A 14,991-nucleotide genomic window follows, 5' to 3' on the forward strand; every position below is an offset into this window, starting at 1 on the left:
GAAAAACATGAAAATTTCTGAAACATTTGACGTTCAAGTGCAGCCAAAAGCAGCTTCAAAGTGCTTTTTGCCTGGATCATCAAATCTCACCATAAATACACCACAGATTGGATGACACTGAAGTCTGCATCCATCAAAGTCCGTCCATCAAATATCATTTCTTCTAGACTGATCAAGTCTCATTCCCTTAGCATAGTAAGGAACAAGAACAGAACCAAATTTAGCACATGGTATTCTTTCATCAATCTCTCTTACCTTTTTGTCCTTCTCAGGAGAAGTTAATATTACTGAAAGAAATGAAGTGGAGAAATGCTGACTGGACAGGAGAGAAGGTACTAGGCACAACAGACTGCAGGTGTAGGTAAAGACATGAAAACCACAGTGTCAAGAAGGAAGGGGACAATAGTTCTGAAGGTTGTGTTGGTGTTTGGGAATATCACACTTACCTACCCCAAGAACAGATGTACAGTGGGAGGAGCCATGGACACTAAAAAGACCTTATTTTGCTTCTTATCGTAAAGTAAACAATAAAAAGGTCTGGAAAATCAGCTAGAGTTGACTAATGTTTGTGATTTTTTGTGAATGGAAGCATGAAGACCTGAGATAGGAATTCAGAATGTCTGTTACACTGGAAAAAAAAAAAAAAAAAAAGGAAAAAAATGAGAGTGTTGCAGAACAAGCTGCCCTAAACTTGTCTCTATAGAACTGCTGCAAGAAAAAATTAGAGTCCCAAGATGATTTTGGTCACTGGAGGTACCTATCTCAAGAGGAAAAATGCATTTTGGGTACTTGGTAATAAAAAAGTGATGCTCTACCGATGGCAGTCTGCACAGGAGAGATCCACAGGTCAGACTTGGAAGTCTTCAAAAGAGACAACAGACAAATGTATGTCATCAGTCAGGAATTAAGTGTAGTGAAATACTTCACATGAAAAGAAAATATAAGACTCACTGAAAAAGAATATGAACAGTTAAACAGTTGCTAAGCCAACAAATTATTAAAAAGAAAAACCAACATGACAAAAAGCCCTAAAAACAATGAGATCTACACTTGTCAGGAGGTAGGCAGTTCAACTTCTAGCTAATCCCACTCACTAATGTAAGGAGTCTCCATTCCGTAAGTTTTTCAGTAATCTGTAAAATTCATCCATTTTCTTTTTTTTTTTTTTTTTTTTAACATGCCCATTTCCTTCAATGCCCATGGTAACACATTTGTTCCTTCCAGAAGCTTTTGAGACATCATTATCCAGAAGGTACATCTGTATGTTTCCATTCAAAAGGTTTGGCATCAGTCCCTCTCATGTTTCAAGGCACGGTACAAGCTGATGTGATTTCTGCCCATTGTCAGAACTGTCAAGACACCTTTGCATGTAAAGTGCCTATGTTTTCTACTGCATTGTCCAGTTTTCCAGGACTTTCCTGCTATTGCAGGTAACAAGGATATCTGTGAACTCCTGCCTTTGCTAGGAGGCATCACTTCACTCCTATTGTATGACTCCTACTTATGATGCCTCTGCAAGCCCTTATGATCATTTTACCCCAGTCCACAGCTGGCACTGGCAAAGCAGCCCAGATGGGACATAACAAACTTCCTTCCATGCTGCTTTTTCAATCAGATCTACTTCTCAGAAAAGTCTCTGTCTGTGTTCTACTTAGGTTCCTTTAAACACAGCGTACAGAAACATGAAAAGCTGTAAATGTCAGCTTTTCAAAGATATACAGAATAGCTCAAAAAATCCTGCAGACTCTAAAGCCTCTGGTAATTTTAGAACAGCCTGCACATAAGGCACTTATTTTTTCCTGAAAATAATGCCAAATAGTACAGTGCTAGGGCCCTGAGTACACTCACCTTCAACAAGTTTAGATGGCTGAGTTAAGGAGTCTAGCTTGTCAAGGTCAAAGTTAGCTCTTTCACTAATAAGAGCTGTTATGAAGATAGCTAGAAGCAAGGTCCTGACTCTTATTTCCTCTTCCTCCTCCTCCTTTACCATTGGTCCTCTATGTCTGCACCTGGTCTGACACCTTCTTGACCTTGAGCCACACGAATTGGCTTGACATCCTGGCTTGCCCTGGGACCAGCCACCTCACTGAGGCCAGGTGGTCTCTGGACTATGCCTGACAGTGCAGGTCCTGATCCTTACCCTGGCTCATCCTTAGCATCCTGGCTCCTTGTTGGTGATGCTGCTGTTCTCACCTGCCTTGATACCATGCTCTGCTCCAGGGTCCCCTTCCCATTTGGAGTAGCTGGCCCTCACTGTTCCCTGATAAGCAGGAACAAGCTCCCAACAGTCCTTTCAGACTTGCAATGGCATCATTACAGTGAGATACATAAAACTTTCAGATGAAGATAGACTGTAGCTATGGTATTTAAATATACTCAATTTACAGCCTAAGATGTACAGTGAAGCCAGACACATCAACCAGAGACCTATTTTCCTGTTTACAAACAGGTGACCTAATGTCATGCTTAGCAAACCCCCTCCTTCTTGGACTGCCTCCTCTGCCACTTAATCAGTATCACCTCTGGGAATTTTTCAGTTAACCTGTCTCAGCTACTGCCTACAGTAACACTATGAGATGAGACGGGAACACCCCAGCCTTTCACAGTGTTTTACCTGTAGGTGCTGGTTGACAGCCAGCTGAACATGAGCCGACATTGTGTTCAGGTAGCCAAGAAGGCCAGTGGCCTCCTGGCTTGCATCAGGACTAGTGGGGCCAGCAGGACCAGGGCAATGATTGTCCCTCTGTACCCGGCACTGGCGAAGCCACACCTTGAGTACTGTGTTCAGTTCTGGGCCACCCACTGAAAGAAAGACATTGAGGTGCTGGATTGTGTCCAGAGAAGGGCAGATGCTGAAAGGAGCAGAGCAGAGCACATATCCTATGAGGCGTGGCTGAGGAAGCTAGGGTTGTGTAGCCTGGAGAAAAAAAGAGGTTCCAAGGTGACCTTATCACTGCCTAAAACTACATGAAAGGAGGTTGTAGCCAGGTGGGGGTTGGACTTTTCTCCCAGGCAACCAGTGACGGGATGAGAGGACATGGCCTCGAGTTAAGAGGGGAGGTTAAGCCCTTTTCTTCACTCAGAAGGCTGTCAGGAATTGGAACAGGCTGCCCAGGGAAGTGGTGGAATCACTGTCCTTGGAAGCATTCAAAAGGTGTGTGGACAGGACATTTGGGAATATGGTTTAACGGTGAACAGTCCCGTTTCCCGGATCCCGCGGCTCCCGCCCCTCCCGGCGGGGCGGGCGGGGCGGGGCAGGGAGGCACGCGGCTCGCTCCGCCCCTCAGCGCGGCCCCGCCCCGCCCCGCGCGCCGGCCCCGCCCACCCGGAGTCACCCGCGCGCCGGGCATTTAAAGGGCCCATGGCCGCGGTCCCCCGGTTGTCCCGCTGTGTGCCCGCTGTTGTGCTGCCAGGGTGCCCCGGGCGCTCCCCCGTTGCGACCTGGGCTTATGCCGCGGGGCTGCCCGCACCCGGGGAGCCTCTGTGGGGCCTCGCGTAGCGCGGGGTGGGCGAGGAATAGGGCCCGGTGTGCGCTGGGGGCAGGCGAGCGGGCGGGCGCTGGATTCTTTGGGTCGCGGACGTCGCGGGCGAATAAAAGAGGCGGGCGGGCGGTTGCGCCGTTCCTGCCGCGGGGGGCGCAGAGCGGAGCCGCCGCGGGACCCCGCGCAGATGGAGCCCGGCGGGGTGTCGGTGTCGGCCGTGCTGCCGGCGGGCGGGAGCGGGGAGCGCCTGGGAGGCGCCACTCCCAAGCAGTTCTGCGTCGTGCAGGGGAGGCCGCTCGTCAGCTACGCGGTGCGGGCCATGGAGAGGTAACGAGGCGGCGCCGCCCGGCTCCCCGACCGCGCCCCGCCGGCCCCGGCCGGCCCTCGCCCTGCCCCGGTGCCCGGAGAGCCGCGGGCAGTCGCCCTGCCCTCGCCGCAGGCCCTAGGCGGGTCTAGTTTTCGCTGCGGTGTCTCCCCGTCTCTCCCCGGCCGCTCAGACCGTGCAGGGAGAGACAGCGGGGCAGGGAACGAGGTGTGAGTGGCCCGCTCATCTGGGCACAGGTACCAGGCGGGACCTGGGCGCCTCCCCCAGCCCAGCGTGGCCCCCGGACCACCATACCGGGCGGCTCTGCTCTCCCCCCACAGCCCTGCCTGTGCCTCGAAGCTGTGGCACATTCCATGGATGCCGGAGATCATCGGTTCGAGGCCCCTTCAGCCTCGAAGTTCGAGGGTTCCTGTAGCTGCAGTGGCTGGTTTGGTGAGCTGCGAGCCTACCGCAGTTGCTGGAGACGGTCATAATGCTACTCATCAGCCTTGAGAAAAGATCTGTGCTGTCTTTATGGCAGTGTCCAGAGGCCTCTGAAAAAGATCCACTCCTCATAGTGAGGTGAATGCATTCAGTGGTGTACAGCACTGCATTGTGCTTCACCACTGGCCGTGGTAAACCACCTTGCATCAGCAGGAGGCTTAAAGCGAAAAGGTTTGTTTAAGTCCTGCTGAACTGGAAGCATATGTAGCATGAAGCTGCACATGTAACTTTTCTGTGGCTATGTTGTAGTGATAGGACGAGGAATAAGAGGTACAAATTGAAAGAGGGGAAATTTAGGTTAGATATTAGGAAGAAATTTGTCATTCTAAGGGTGTTGAACAGGTTGCCCAGTTAGGTTGTGGGTGCTCCAGCCCTGGTAGTGCTCAAGGCCAGCTTGGATGCAGCCTTGAGCAACCTGGTGTAGTGGGAGGTGTCCCTAGCAGTGGCAGGAGGGTTGGAACTAAATGATCTTTAAGGTCCCATCCAACCCTTAGCATTCTGTGATTCTGTGTTGGAGCAAAGGATTCAAGTAATGGGATCTATTAGCAGCCAGGGTTTTTTCCTATTCATAAGGCAGTTGAGTTCTAGGCATGTGACTGACAGTTAATATATTATTGTCAAATGTTAACGTAAGTCTTGTGAGTAGTGTCACTTGAAACACCATATTTCACAGAATACACAGGAGTATATTCTGGATGTGTTGCAGTAACTAGGAAAACAAGCCTTTAGATTTTCAGAAAGGATAAATGGGGAGGAGTGGAGGTTGGTGCAAGAAGTGAAATTGCCAGCATCTCTCAAAGTTCTTAACTCACGGAAACTTGTACAACATCAAAATTGTGACTCTTTTTCCATTCCCACCTAGAGAGGCTTCCCTCAGGTCCCTTGTTACTTTATGAAAGAAATGCTACTTGTTTATTTAATTTTCAACAGCAGCCAGTCACAAAGATAAGCACATAATTAAGCAAAACCTCCAATCCAAAGCTTGCCACAGCTGTAATTTCTGCCAAAGTGTCATGGGAATCTACAGAGAAGAATAATATCCTCACTCACTGTATTGGAGACCTGGAAATGAGAACAGAGTGAGGTTTGGGAAGGAAATGATATTCATAGGAAAATAAAGCATTATTCATCTAAAAACCCCCTTTATTTTTACTGCCACTAAGCTCTGAGAAAATAACCGTACTTTGAGCAACAGAATTATATTTATGTCCTAAAGCTGCAAAAAATTAGAAGGTTGAATTCTAATTGTACAGTCCAACCAAGCTGATTGTGAGAGTAACGACTTGATGCTTTTGCTTAGGAGTACAATAAGCACTGCCAGGGCTCTGACAGGCAGAGCTTCCTACCATCTCTACTGAACCAGAGTGTTCAGTAGAGTGTTGACTGGTAGAGATGTGTATGAGGAGCTGGGAAACCATGTACTCCAAAGCTTAGAATGGCTTTCTCTTTCATCTCAACACTTTCACTTCTGGCTTTGAAACTGCAAAGGATGTACCTTGTTCTTACTTTGTGAGGCTGTAAGAACAAAAATGTGATACTGAGGAACTGCAGTTTGTCACATAATCTTTCACCCACAACTGGCAGGTTTTGTATTTAGCTCAATACTATCTTCTGATACCTGTTGTTGACCTGTTGTAATTGAATGAATAATTGACCCATTAGCCTGTAATAATTTCTGTTGAACTGATTACCTCAGCTGCTGCAGCTATTTTTGAGCTTTTTTTTTAATCTGGAATAAAGGTAGTAATATATAGACAGCTATATGAGTAGTTCAAGGGTGTGCAGCTGCTTTGCATGTGCTTTTTAAAGGTTGGTAGAAAAAGATCTTTATGCTGTTCAGCTGAAAGTAGTGAGAATCTTAAATATCAATGTAGGAAAATGGGCAGATGAGACAAGAGCAGACACGAATGAATAAGCAGTGCATCCTGTTGTATAGAATGGCAGCATGTAGAACACTGGCCTGCCAATAATATTCACAGATGATGCCCTTAGGAGAGGAGGTGTGCAAAACTAGTTCTTTTTGTCCAGTTATCGTTAGCTTATTCTTGAAATAGCTTATGAGCTGAAAATAATAATAGCAAACTTTACGAACGTATCTTTGTTATCTTGTCTGACTCATAAGGAGCATTTTATTTTTGGAAAAAATGAATGGCTTCTGTACATGAGATCCTTCAAACTTCCTTAATATATCAGACTTAAAAGCTTCCTGCTTCCATTTTTGTACTGTAAAAGATACAGTTTTTCATATACCAATAAAGTCATAACAAAGCTGCTATGGAGCAAAAGGAAGTTATACGTGCATTCTGCAAATGCATGTTGTTCTTGATGGTTCTTTTTCTGATTTGGTGTTTGAATAATAAGACCAGCAAAAGTGGTGTAATGATTTATCTTGCACCTGTGAAGAGTTTCTGTCGCAGTGAAAGATCCTGTGTAACACTGCTAAAGCCATCTCATCAGTGACTGCCTGGTTCTGGCCTTGTTTTGCTGATTTTGGTATGTTGTACTGAATAGTTTGTTACTGGCAGAATGAGAGTTGCAAATTGATTGAGTGTGAGCATTTAAGCCTGATGTCAGATTTCAGGCTCAGGACGGGTTTGTATGTGAGGGAACTGACGGAGGGTTAAACCTCAGTCACATTGGTACCTCAGCATGCCACTTAGGTGATGCAGTTTCAAAGTGGTTTTGTTTAATTTCTTCTGTGGCTTGTGTTGTGAAGGCATGTAATAACAATCTGTTGTGGAGTTAATGAGCTCCTTTACTTCGAGTTCTACCTGGACTAATATAATTGTTTGTACTTTTTTTTGAAACTTAATGAAATAATACTATTTCCCACCAGGCAGTAGGTCTATTTGTAGGTGATGAGGAGAAGGATAGTTGCAGGAAACAAACACATAGTACTTTTCTGCCTCATTGTTTCCCTTCTGCTAGTATTAAGGTCTTCCTAAGGCAGTTGTAAAGTGATTATAATTGGAGTTATGTTTCATCTGGTCAGACCTGATTTTCCACTTCAGAACTACAGTCTGTGTTGTATGGAAGCACTAGAGTTCTGTATTGTTTAAGCAGATTGGGGTACAGTATTATGATCTTTTTCATGCATTGTGCTGATTCTTGCTGAAACTTGTGTTATCTTGATCTAATATTGCAGTTATAAAATTGAAATGGATTTGACCAGGTCCTGAGCTGCTTATTATTTCAGCGTGAAATCTTTCTGAAAAAAATGTGACAAATTGAGGGAGGAAAAAAAGATTTATTTACTGACAGATTGAGTGTATACTGATAACTTTCTACTTCATTAAAACATTTTGCAACATTTCCATAAGCAGATCTTTAAAAGAGCAAGCACCTGTGTGGTGCACTGTTCTTATTCATTAAAATTCGTAGCATACTTTACTGGATTAGTACTTTTCATGAGTTTTGGTGGCACAAAACCTAAGCTGTTCTGGTACATAATCGGTCTAGAGGATGACTTTATACTCTCATATGAAGAGGTTACATCCCTAAATCCCAGCTCTAATTGTAGAACATGAGTCTGGAATGAGTTTAAGGAGGACATACTCAAGTTTACAAATGTGTTTATGCAGACACAGGGTGGAGCTGTGACCGCATCCTGTCACTTTTTGGTATATTGTACCCCACTGGAGGCCTTGAGCCATTCCACCCACCCCGTGCAACGATTTATCATAGGCTGGCCAGTACTTGTGCTCTCTTCCCTTCTTCTCAGAAGATGCTGTGTGCTACCCAGTTGCCTCATAATCTGCTTCATTTTAACTCCACAAAGGGAAATGTTAGTGCTTTTCTTATGCAGAGCTAGTGAATGTGCACAATGTCCACTGTTTCTGGGAACTGTGTAAGGCTATAGTCATTCTGCAAATAGAAGTGCAGAGCTCTTGTTCTCATTCAGTGTGAAATAGCTCTTCTTGAATTTTGCTTTATTTAAATGACTGACTCTCGATATTCAAAAGAACTGAGATGAATCCAGTTACTTTGCCCTAGTTCTAAGTTTAAGTCATGCAGACATGCTAAGTTTTGTGGCTAGATGTAAGACTGTGCCAGAACTAATTTCAGAGGTTTTAAAACCTTTTGATGAACCTGTGGTGAGTGACAAGTTGAAATGAAACTTGAAACCATATGGTTTCAGATTTTACATTTGAACAACTTCAGTACTTTAAAAGTGCTGAGAATATGTTGGTTTGGCTGTATTTTCTGCCTTTGTTAATAATAAAATGAACACAAGGACAAATATTTTTCTTTTGAAGAATGCTAATAGCACTTCCATTTACTTGATTTTTAAGAGTTATTTTAAAATTAATTGAAATAATTTTCCATGGAGTTTTATCAATTGCAAAAAAACCAAACAAAACCAACCATACGTAAGGTGGAAGATGCTCTGTTGTTTCTCCTAGTTCTGGGGGAATCATTTGTATCACAGATGACTTTTCTTTTGGAGTAAGGAGAGTTTCTAGGCAATGCCTTCTCATGTGTTATTGTAGAAACCAGTATATTCAGCCTGTGTAGTTCTGAACTGTAAATTTCTTACACTTATTTTTCTAATATTCTGGAAATATTTAGTACCTTTATTCTTGTTTTGTCTGCAAAATTAGTTTCAATAGCTTTACTAGTTTTACTTGAGGGAGTATATAATACTTGTCTCTCTCTAGTTGGAAATGTAAGTTATACGTAGGTAATTTTAACATAGCAAGTTTGGGGGTTTTTTTAATCATTGCTCATCTGATGAGTTTCTTGTCTGACATGCTACAAAACTCTTCTGCCATCTGTGGAAACATTTTTTTTTAATGTTCTCTACATAACATTTAGAAAATAAAACACTAAAATGGATTTGAATTGTGGTGTTTCTATTTTTTTTTTAAGTACAGTATGCCACGTGTGACTTGATTTTGTATTCCTAGGTCCTTTGACACAAGTATGACTTTAACCTTTCTTCAAATATGACTGGTTTTAGTCTTGTGGTTTGTGGGTCATTGTCCCCCTACACGTCTCCTCTATTGTAGACCTAGACGGATAGCAACAGTAACAGCTTGAAATTCTTTAAAAATATACTTTTGATGTTATTGTTATCTTAGCTAGCACAGCTATGTTTTTACATTTTCCTGGCTTCCTAAAGCACTAGAGCAGAAACATTTGTGTGTGTATATTTTTTTTTCAAACTACCAGTATAGTATTTCCTGTCAATATTCAAGTGTTACAGTATCATTAATTCATTAGGAATCTGTCAATTACTGCTCATGACTGTCTTTATAGTGATCTTTGTTTCAGAAATTTTCTTGATCCTCTTATTTTTTTGTACACAGTGTACTTCTTTGGAATATGGAGTATTCCAGGTCCCAGGATTTACCAATTCATTGGAAACTGATTAACAAACTGTAACTGACTGATTTAGAAATTCTGTTTCAAGTTAGGAATGAGGCTGGAGTAAGAAATACTTTGAAGGCTTTTGGAAGGGTTATCAGAAGGTACCCCTCTGCAAAGTGGCTGTTGGAAGCAAGTCCATTTCCAGAACTCCAGTTTTATTGGTTGGTATCCATGTATTGGTAGAAATCCTCTGTAATATCTCTCCCTTTAGGCCTGGAGTACAAAAACATGGATTTGAGTATACTGAGAGATGCTTTATTTAGCCATCTTGAATTTTTGTTATGAGTTTCTTTGTTTCACATATCTCTACTTTTACTTAGTAATTCATATCTATTTTCTGTGGTTTTGTATTATTTCTTCTAGGATAAGTTGGATATCTGACATTATTGTGGTGGTCTCTCCTGAAAATATTGAAACAATGAAGAGTATAATTGAAAAATATGGCCACAAAAGAGTTACAGTAGTAGAAGGTGGAATAACTCGTCACCGGTCAATTTTCAATGGACTGAAAGTATTTGCAGAGAAGGAATTTTCCAGCCATCTGCTCCAGAAACCAGAAGTAGTGATTATCCATGATGCTGTGAGGCCATTTGTAGAAGAAGATATCCTTTCAAAAGTGGTTATGGCTGCTAAAGAACATGGGGTATGTACTATACAGCGATGCAACTCTGCAGTGTGCTTCATACATGTAAAAACAGCGTCAAATCTTGACTGACAAATGAGGAATTTTCTAGCAAGTGTATTAATGCGTGATGTTGTTTTTTTAAGGAGAATAGATCCAGAATCCCTATTAAGCAGAGAGGTCAGGTGGAGGAGGTTGACATTTTTAAATGCCGTAGGCGTTATTTGCTACAGGGAATAATTATTGCCATAGAGACTGTCAGTAAGAGATTGAATTAATCAGCAATTTGTTAGTTGAAAGGTAGATTGCATAATGATAGTTTACCCTTTTTCCCATACAGCATTATCACCTAATGCTAGAGCAGTTCTGTTAGTGATTTCTAATAATAGCCAAAGAGTGTATGTACTGCATTGCTTGACTCTCAAACTTCGTGTATTCTTCTCAAACTTATATGCAAATCCTGAATAAGCATCAAGGGAGCTGTCTCTGTAGTAATGCTGAATTGTTCTAGAACCTGTAAGCATTACAAACTGCTGGGAAACAGGGGAAGTGGGAAGCCTCCAGCCATAGGCTGGATATTCTCCTATTGGTCACTACATCTGGGGACTGGGATTATTCACAGGAACGAGGAGGATTTCTGAGAAAGTAAGTGATATGTGAAGGAGAAGAGTTGGTAGAAGTTGTATTATGCAAGTAGAAGGGTAGGAAAGGCATGTATTAGCATCAAGAACTGTTAGATAAACTGGCTAAGTCAGAGATGTGAGAAATTATGACTTAGCCACAGACTTGTTTGTATGATTTGTTATCCTCACTTTGTCCTTGAATTCTCCGTTAATAAGATAGCATAATGCTTCCCTGCTTCAAGGAGATGGTTTGAGGTAGAAGCCATTAGTGACAGCAGATTGTTTGGGTACTAGAAATATAGGAAAATATACCACTACTTGTCTTTTCCAGAAAATGTGGTAGAAGATAAGCTAATTGGCAGGTGATTCACAGGTGATTTGACAGTTGAATAATGAGTCCAAAGAATGAACTGTAGTATTTCCTTAGTGCTCCTACACATTTTTTTTTGAAACCTCCTAGTGTGGAAGGGGAATGTATGGCTTGTTAAAATATTTATTATGAAAATCAAATTATATAAGGTCTCTCAGCACATTGTTAGAAATCTAAATATATTGAACTTCTTGCGAGTAGGCCTGTACTTTTGTAGATAGGCTTAATAAGAAATGGTAACAAACTAGAAACTCTGTTCTCTAATTGTCAGTGATCCAGAACATAAGTTTTCAGTCATTAAAACTTAAATTCTGTTAGAATTTTAACAAGGTTTCTGACCTTTCTCATGTAGCGCAAAATAGCATTCCAGAATTGATTCTCTGCTAGAAACTTTAAAATTAATGCTCTTTGTAAATCGGGTTTAAATGTGATTATTTGAGAGTGGTAGAAGAATGGAGTTAATTGTACTGATGTTGAATTGAAATGACAATAACTTTCCTGAATGTGTTTCTATTTAGGTGTCTTTGCATATTAAGGTATATCATATCTCATTTGAATTTGTGTTTAAGTTCTTTAACTTGTTCACTTTTTTTCTTGAAACTTTTGTGATTTTACTGTAATATTTTCTTCTGGTTTTCTTTTTAATTGGATGTAAGGCATTTTCAGTAAAACAGTAGGGAACCAAGGCAATTTCCGTTGACCTTCTCAAGCCAGTGTACTGTGGTTTACCTGAACTTTATCTGACTGGTAAATATGTCCTTACCTGGATTACTGAAGTATCATTTGATCTCTAAAAGGTGATCTTGTACAGGTGCCATTGTATTTTTTTGTGGTGTAATATCTGTCTGAAACATGTATGGTATTTATTTACAGAAATGGACTCCAAGAACTGTGCACTGTTGATGTTACCTGACAAAGTAATTAAATTAAGGAACATAAGAAGACCTTTATTTTATGTGATGAATTGGAAAAGCTTCCTCCCAGAGACAGGTGGCTGTCTCACTTGACAGCTGCAGAATTCTGAAGAACTAAACGGGAAGCTACGACTCTTTCTCAAAGTTCATATGCATGGCTTTGAGTATCAGGATAAAAATGGATCAAGAGAAGCTATCATCTGTAGTTCTTCCTATGGTCAGATTCTTTGTGTATCTGAAAGGGAGTCAGTTCTTCAATCTTTCAGTACCAAAATTAGTTACTTCCTTTTGCATTATGTAGAAAGGTAGAAAATCTGGCAGAAACATCATATTAAATCACTTGTGTTAAGGGTAACACTGTATTGTTATTCATCTGCATACCATATAGATAGCATAATTATGAGAAGCTTTAATGTTCTTTAAAATGGCAATTGATCAAGTAAGTTATTGCACTGCTAGCTGCCAATTGTCAGACAAATAAACTGCTTTATTACACTTACTAATCAGTTTGTTATTTGCCTGTAGGAATCAAAATGTGCACCTTAACCAGAACTAATAAATTATGCCTTAAATCCCTCAAACAATTCCTTAATTATGTGAAAATATTATTTTGTAACCAATTAAGTTCCATTTATGTTTTTGGGGTAATTTTGCAATTCAAATTACATGTTTCTAGACACAAATTCTTTATTGCTAGTAAAAGTTGGGAAAAGTGGAAGCTTCAGAAGGCATGAGTCCAAAGCCTCTAGCAATATCTCATTGCCAACATTGCATTTTAAACAACATAACTAAAAAGAAAAATGCTTACAAGGAAAAAAAAATCAGGAAGGCGGGGGGGAACTTGTCAGTTCTGCTATGGAGAATTAAAAAAAAGAAGGTATATACAGTCAAAGACTTTCTTTCTCTAGTTAACGTAAACTAGATTTGAAAGTATAGTTTGTTATTTCAAAAGGACTAAGTCACAATGGCACTCTTAAAAGCTGGTTTCTGGAAGCTGTCTAACATCATTACTTTATTCTCAGCTTTAGCAAGGATTTGAACAAAGCTTACGTGCCAGTACAGCTGTACAGTGCTGCTCAGCTCATGGACTCTCACATAGGCAGTCAGTCAAAATAATACCCCCAGACAGAAAATACTGTGCATTGTGCTCAGTCTGTTCCTGTCAGTGCTGCCATTATCAGTTTCACTGCAGCAGGAGGCTGGAGCAGGAAACATGCACCCCTGTGGGTGCCGTTCTTTTCAACCAGTTACAGAAGACATTTTATTTTGCTGTCTATGATTGTTGACTTACAATAGCAAAACTTGGTGGGTGGCAAACTGAAAAACACCTATTTTTCTCCACTGAAGTTGAAGGAGGACTTGGGTGGATAAATAAGATGATCTGGTGTGGTGTACTTGAATGGGGATGGAATGCTGGAGCAGTTCTGCCCATTCTGACCTTTCTTTGTACTTTTTCTGTTGAAAATTATTGTCTTTTTATGTTTTCTTATCTCCTCTGGTTTTGTCTTATATAGAATATTTTACACATTGTCTTTGTCCTCTTTGTTATACTCAAAGACTGATTTTTATCCAGCTGCAAAGACTGGGTCATCTGAAGTTATCCTCTGCCTGTGTTCTCAGAAGTTATAATTCCATTGTATGCTTGGTGCTTTGGGACGACTCCTGGTGTCCTGCCAGACCCTTGTGCAAAACCAGAAGAACTGAAGACATGTTACAATTACCATCTTGACATGATTTTTATTTCACTGATGGAATGAGTTCTCTACTTTAGGAGTGTGACTGACTTCAATGTAAAAACACTTACTAGTGAACAGTAGGGATTATGAGGCAATTTTAGAATAAAACATCGTAAGAGTTACATGTCCTTAGCTATGGTAAAGCACATGGAGGACAGGGAGGTGATTTGAGAAAGCTGTCATGGCTTCACCAAGGGCAAGTGCTGCCTAACCAACCTAGGGATGGAGTGACTATATCAGTGGACAAGAGAAGAGCTATGGATGTTGCCTGTCTGGACTTCTCTAAAGCCTTTGACACAGCCCACAATATCCTTCTGTATAAATTGGAGAGGGATTTAATGGATGAACTGTTCAGTGAATGAGGAATTGGTTGGTTGGTTGCATCCAGATGATTGTGGTTAATAGCTCAACATCCAAGTGGAGAGTAGTGACAAGTGGTGTCCCTCAGGGGTCTGTATTGGGACCAATACTCTATAATACCTTAATAGTTGACATAGAGAGTGGGATCAAGTGCACTCTCAGCAAATTTATAGATGACAGCAAGGTGAGTGGTGCAGTTGACATGCCTGAGGGGCAGGGTGCCATGCAGAGGGATCTGGACAAGTTTGAGAAGTGTGCCTTTGTGAACACTGACGTTCAATAGGGCCAAGTGCAATGTCCTGCACCTCAGCTGTGACAGTCCCTAGTATCAATATGGGTTCAGGGAAAAATGGATTGAGAGAACCCTTTGGAAAAGGACTTGGGGGTACTTGTGGGTGTTGTCAGCTGGTCCTGAGCTGACAATATGCACGTAGTACCCAGAAAGCCAGTGATGTCCTGGGCCAGGAGAGATGTGGCCAGCAGGTCAAGGGAGGTGATTATGCCCCTCTACTTCACTCTCATGAGATCCCACCTGGAGTACTACATCCAGCACTGGCGCCCTCAGCACAGGAAAGACATGGACCTGTTGAAGTGGGTCCAGCAGAGTGCCACAAAAATGGTCATATTGAACACCTCTCATATGAAAAAAGGCTGAGAGAGCTGGGGTCATTTAGCCTGGACAAGAGAAAGCTCTGTGGAGACCTTA

At 41.7% G+C, this 14,991-nt stretch overlaps 1 protein-coding gene across 1 annotated transcript in view; it reads left to right on the forward strand.

Moving 5' to 3' along the window:
- Window positions 1-3,361: 3,361 nt before the first annotated feature.
- The window catches only part of CRPPA (CDP-L-ribitol pyrophosphorylase A), a 110,530-nt gene continuing 98,900 nt past the window's right edge, over window positions 3,362-14,991 (forward strand). Inside the window, 3 exon segments of the mRNA XM_050332672.1 lie at window positions 3,362-3,460; window positions 3,463-3,809; window positions 10,024-10,303. Coding sequence (XP_050188629.1) covers window positions 3,362-3,460; window positions 3,463-3,809; window positions 10,024-10,303 — 726 coding nt within the window.

The sequence above is a fragment of the Myiozetetes cayanensis genome, unplaced genomic scaffold, assembly GCF_022539395.1.
Source record: "Myiozetetes cayanensis isolate MyiCay16 unplaced genomic scaffold, myiCay2020 scf1, whole genome shotgun sequence".
NCBI lineage: Eukaryota > Metazoa > Chordata > Aves > Passeriformes > Tyrannidae > Myiozetetes > Myiozetetes cayanensis.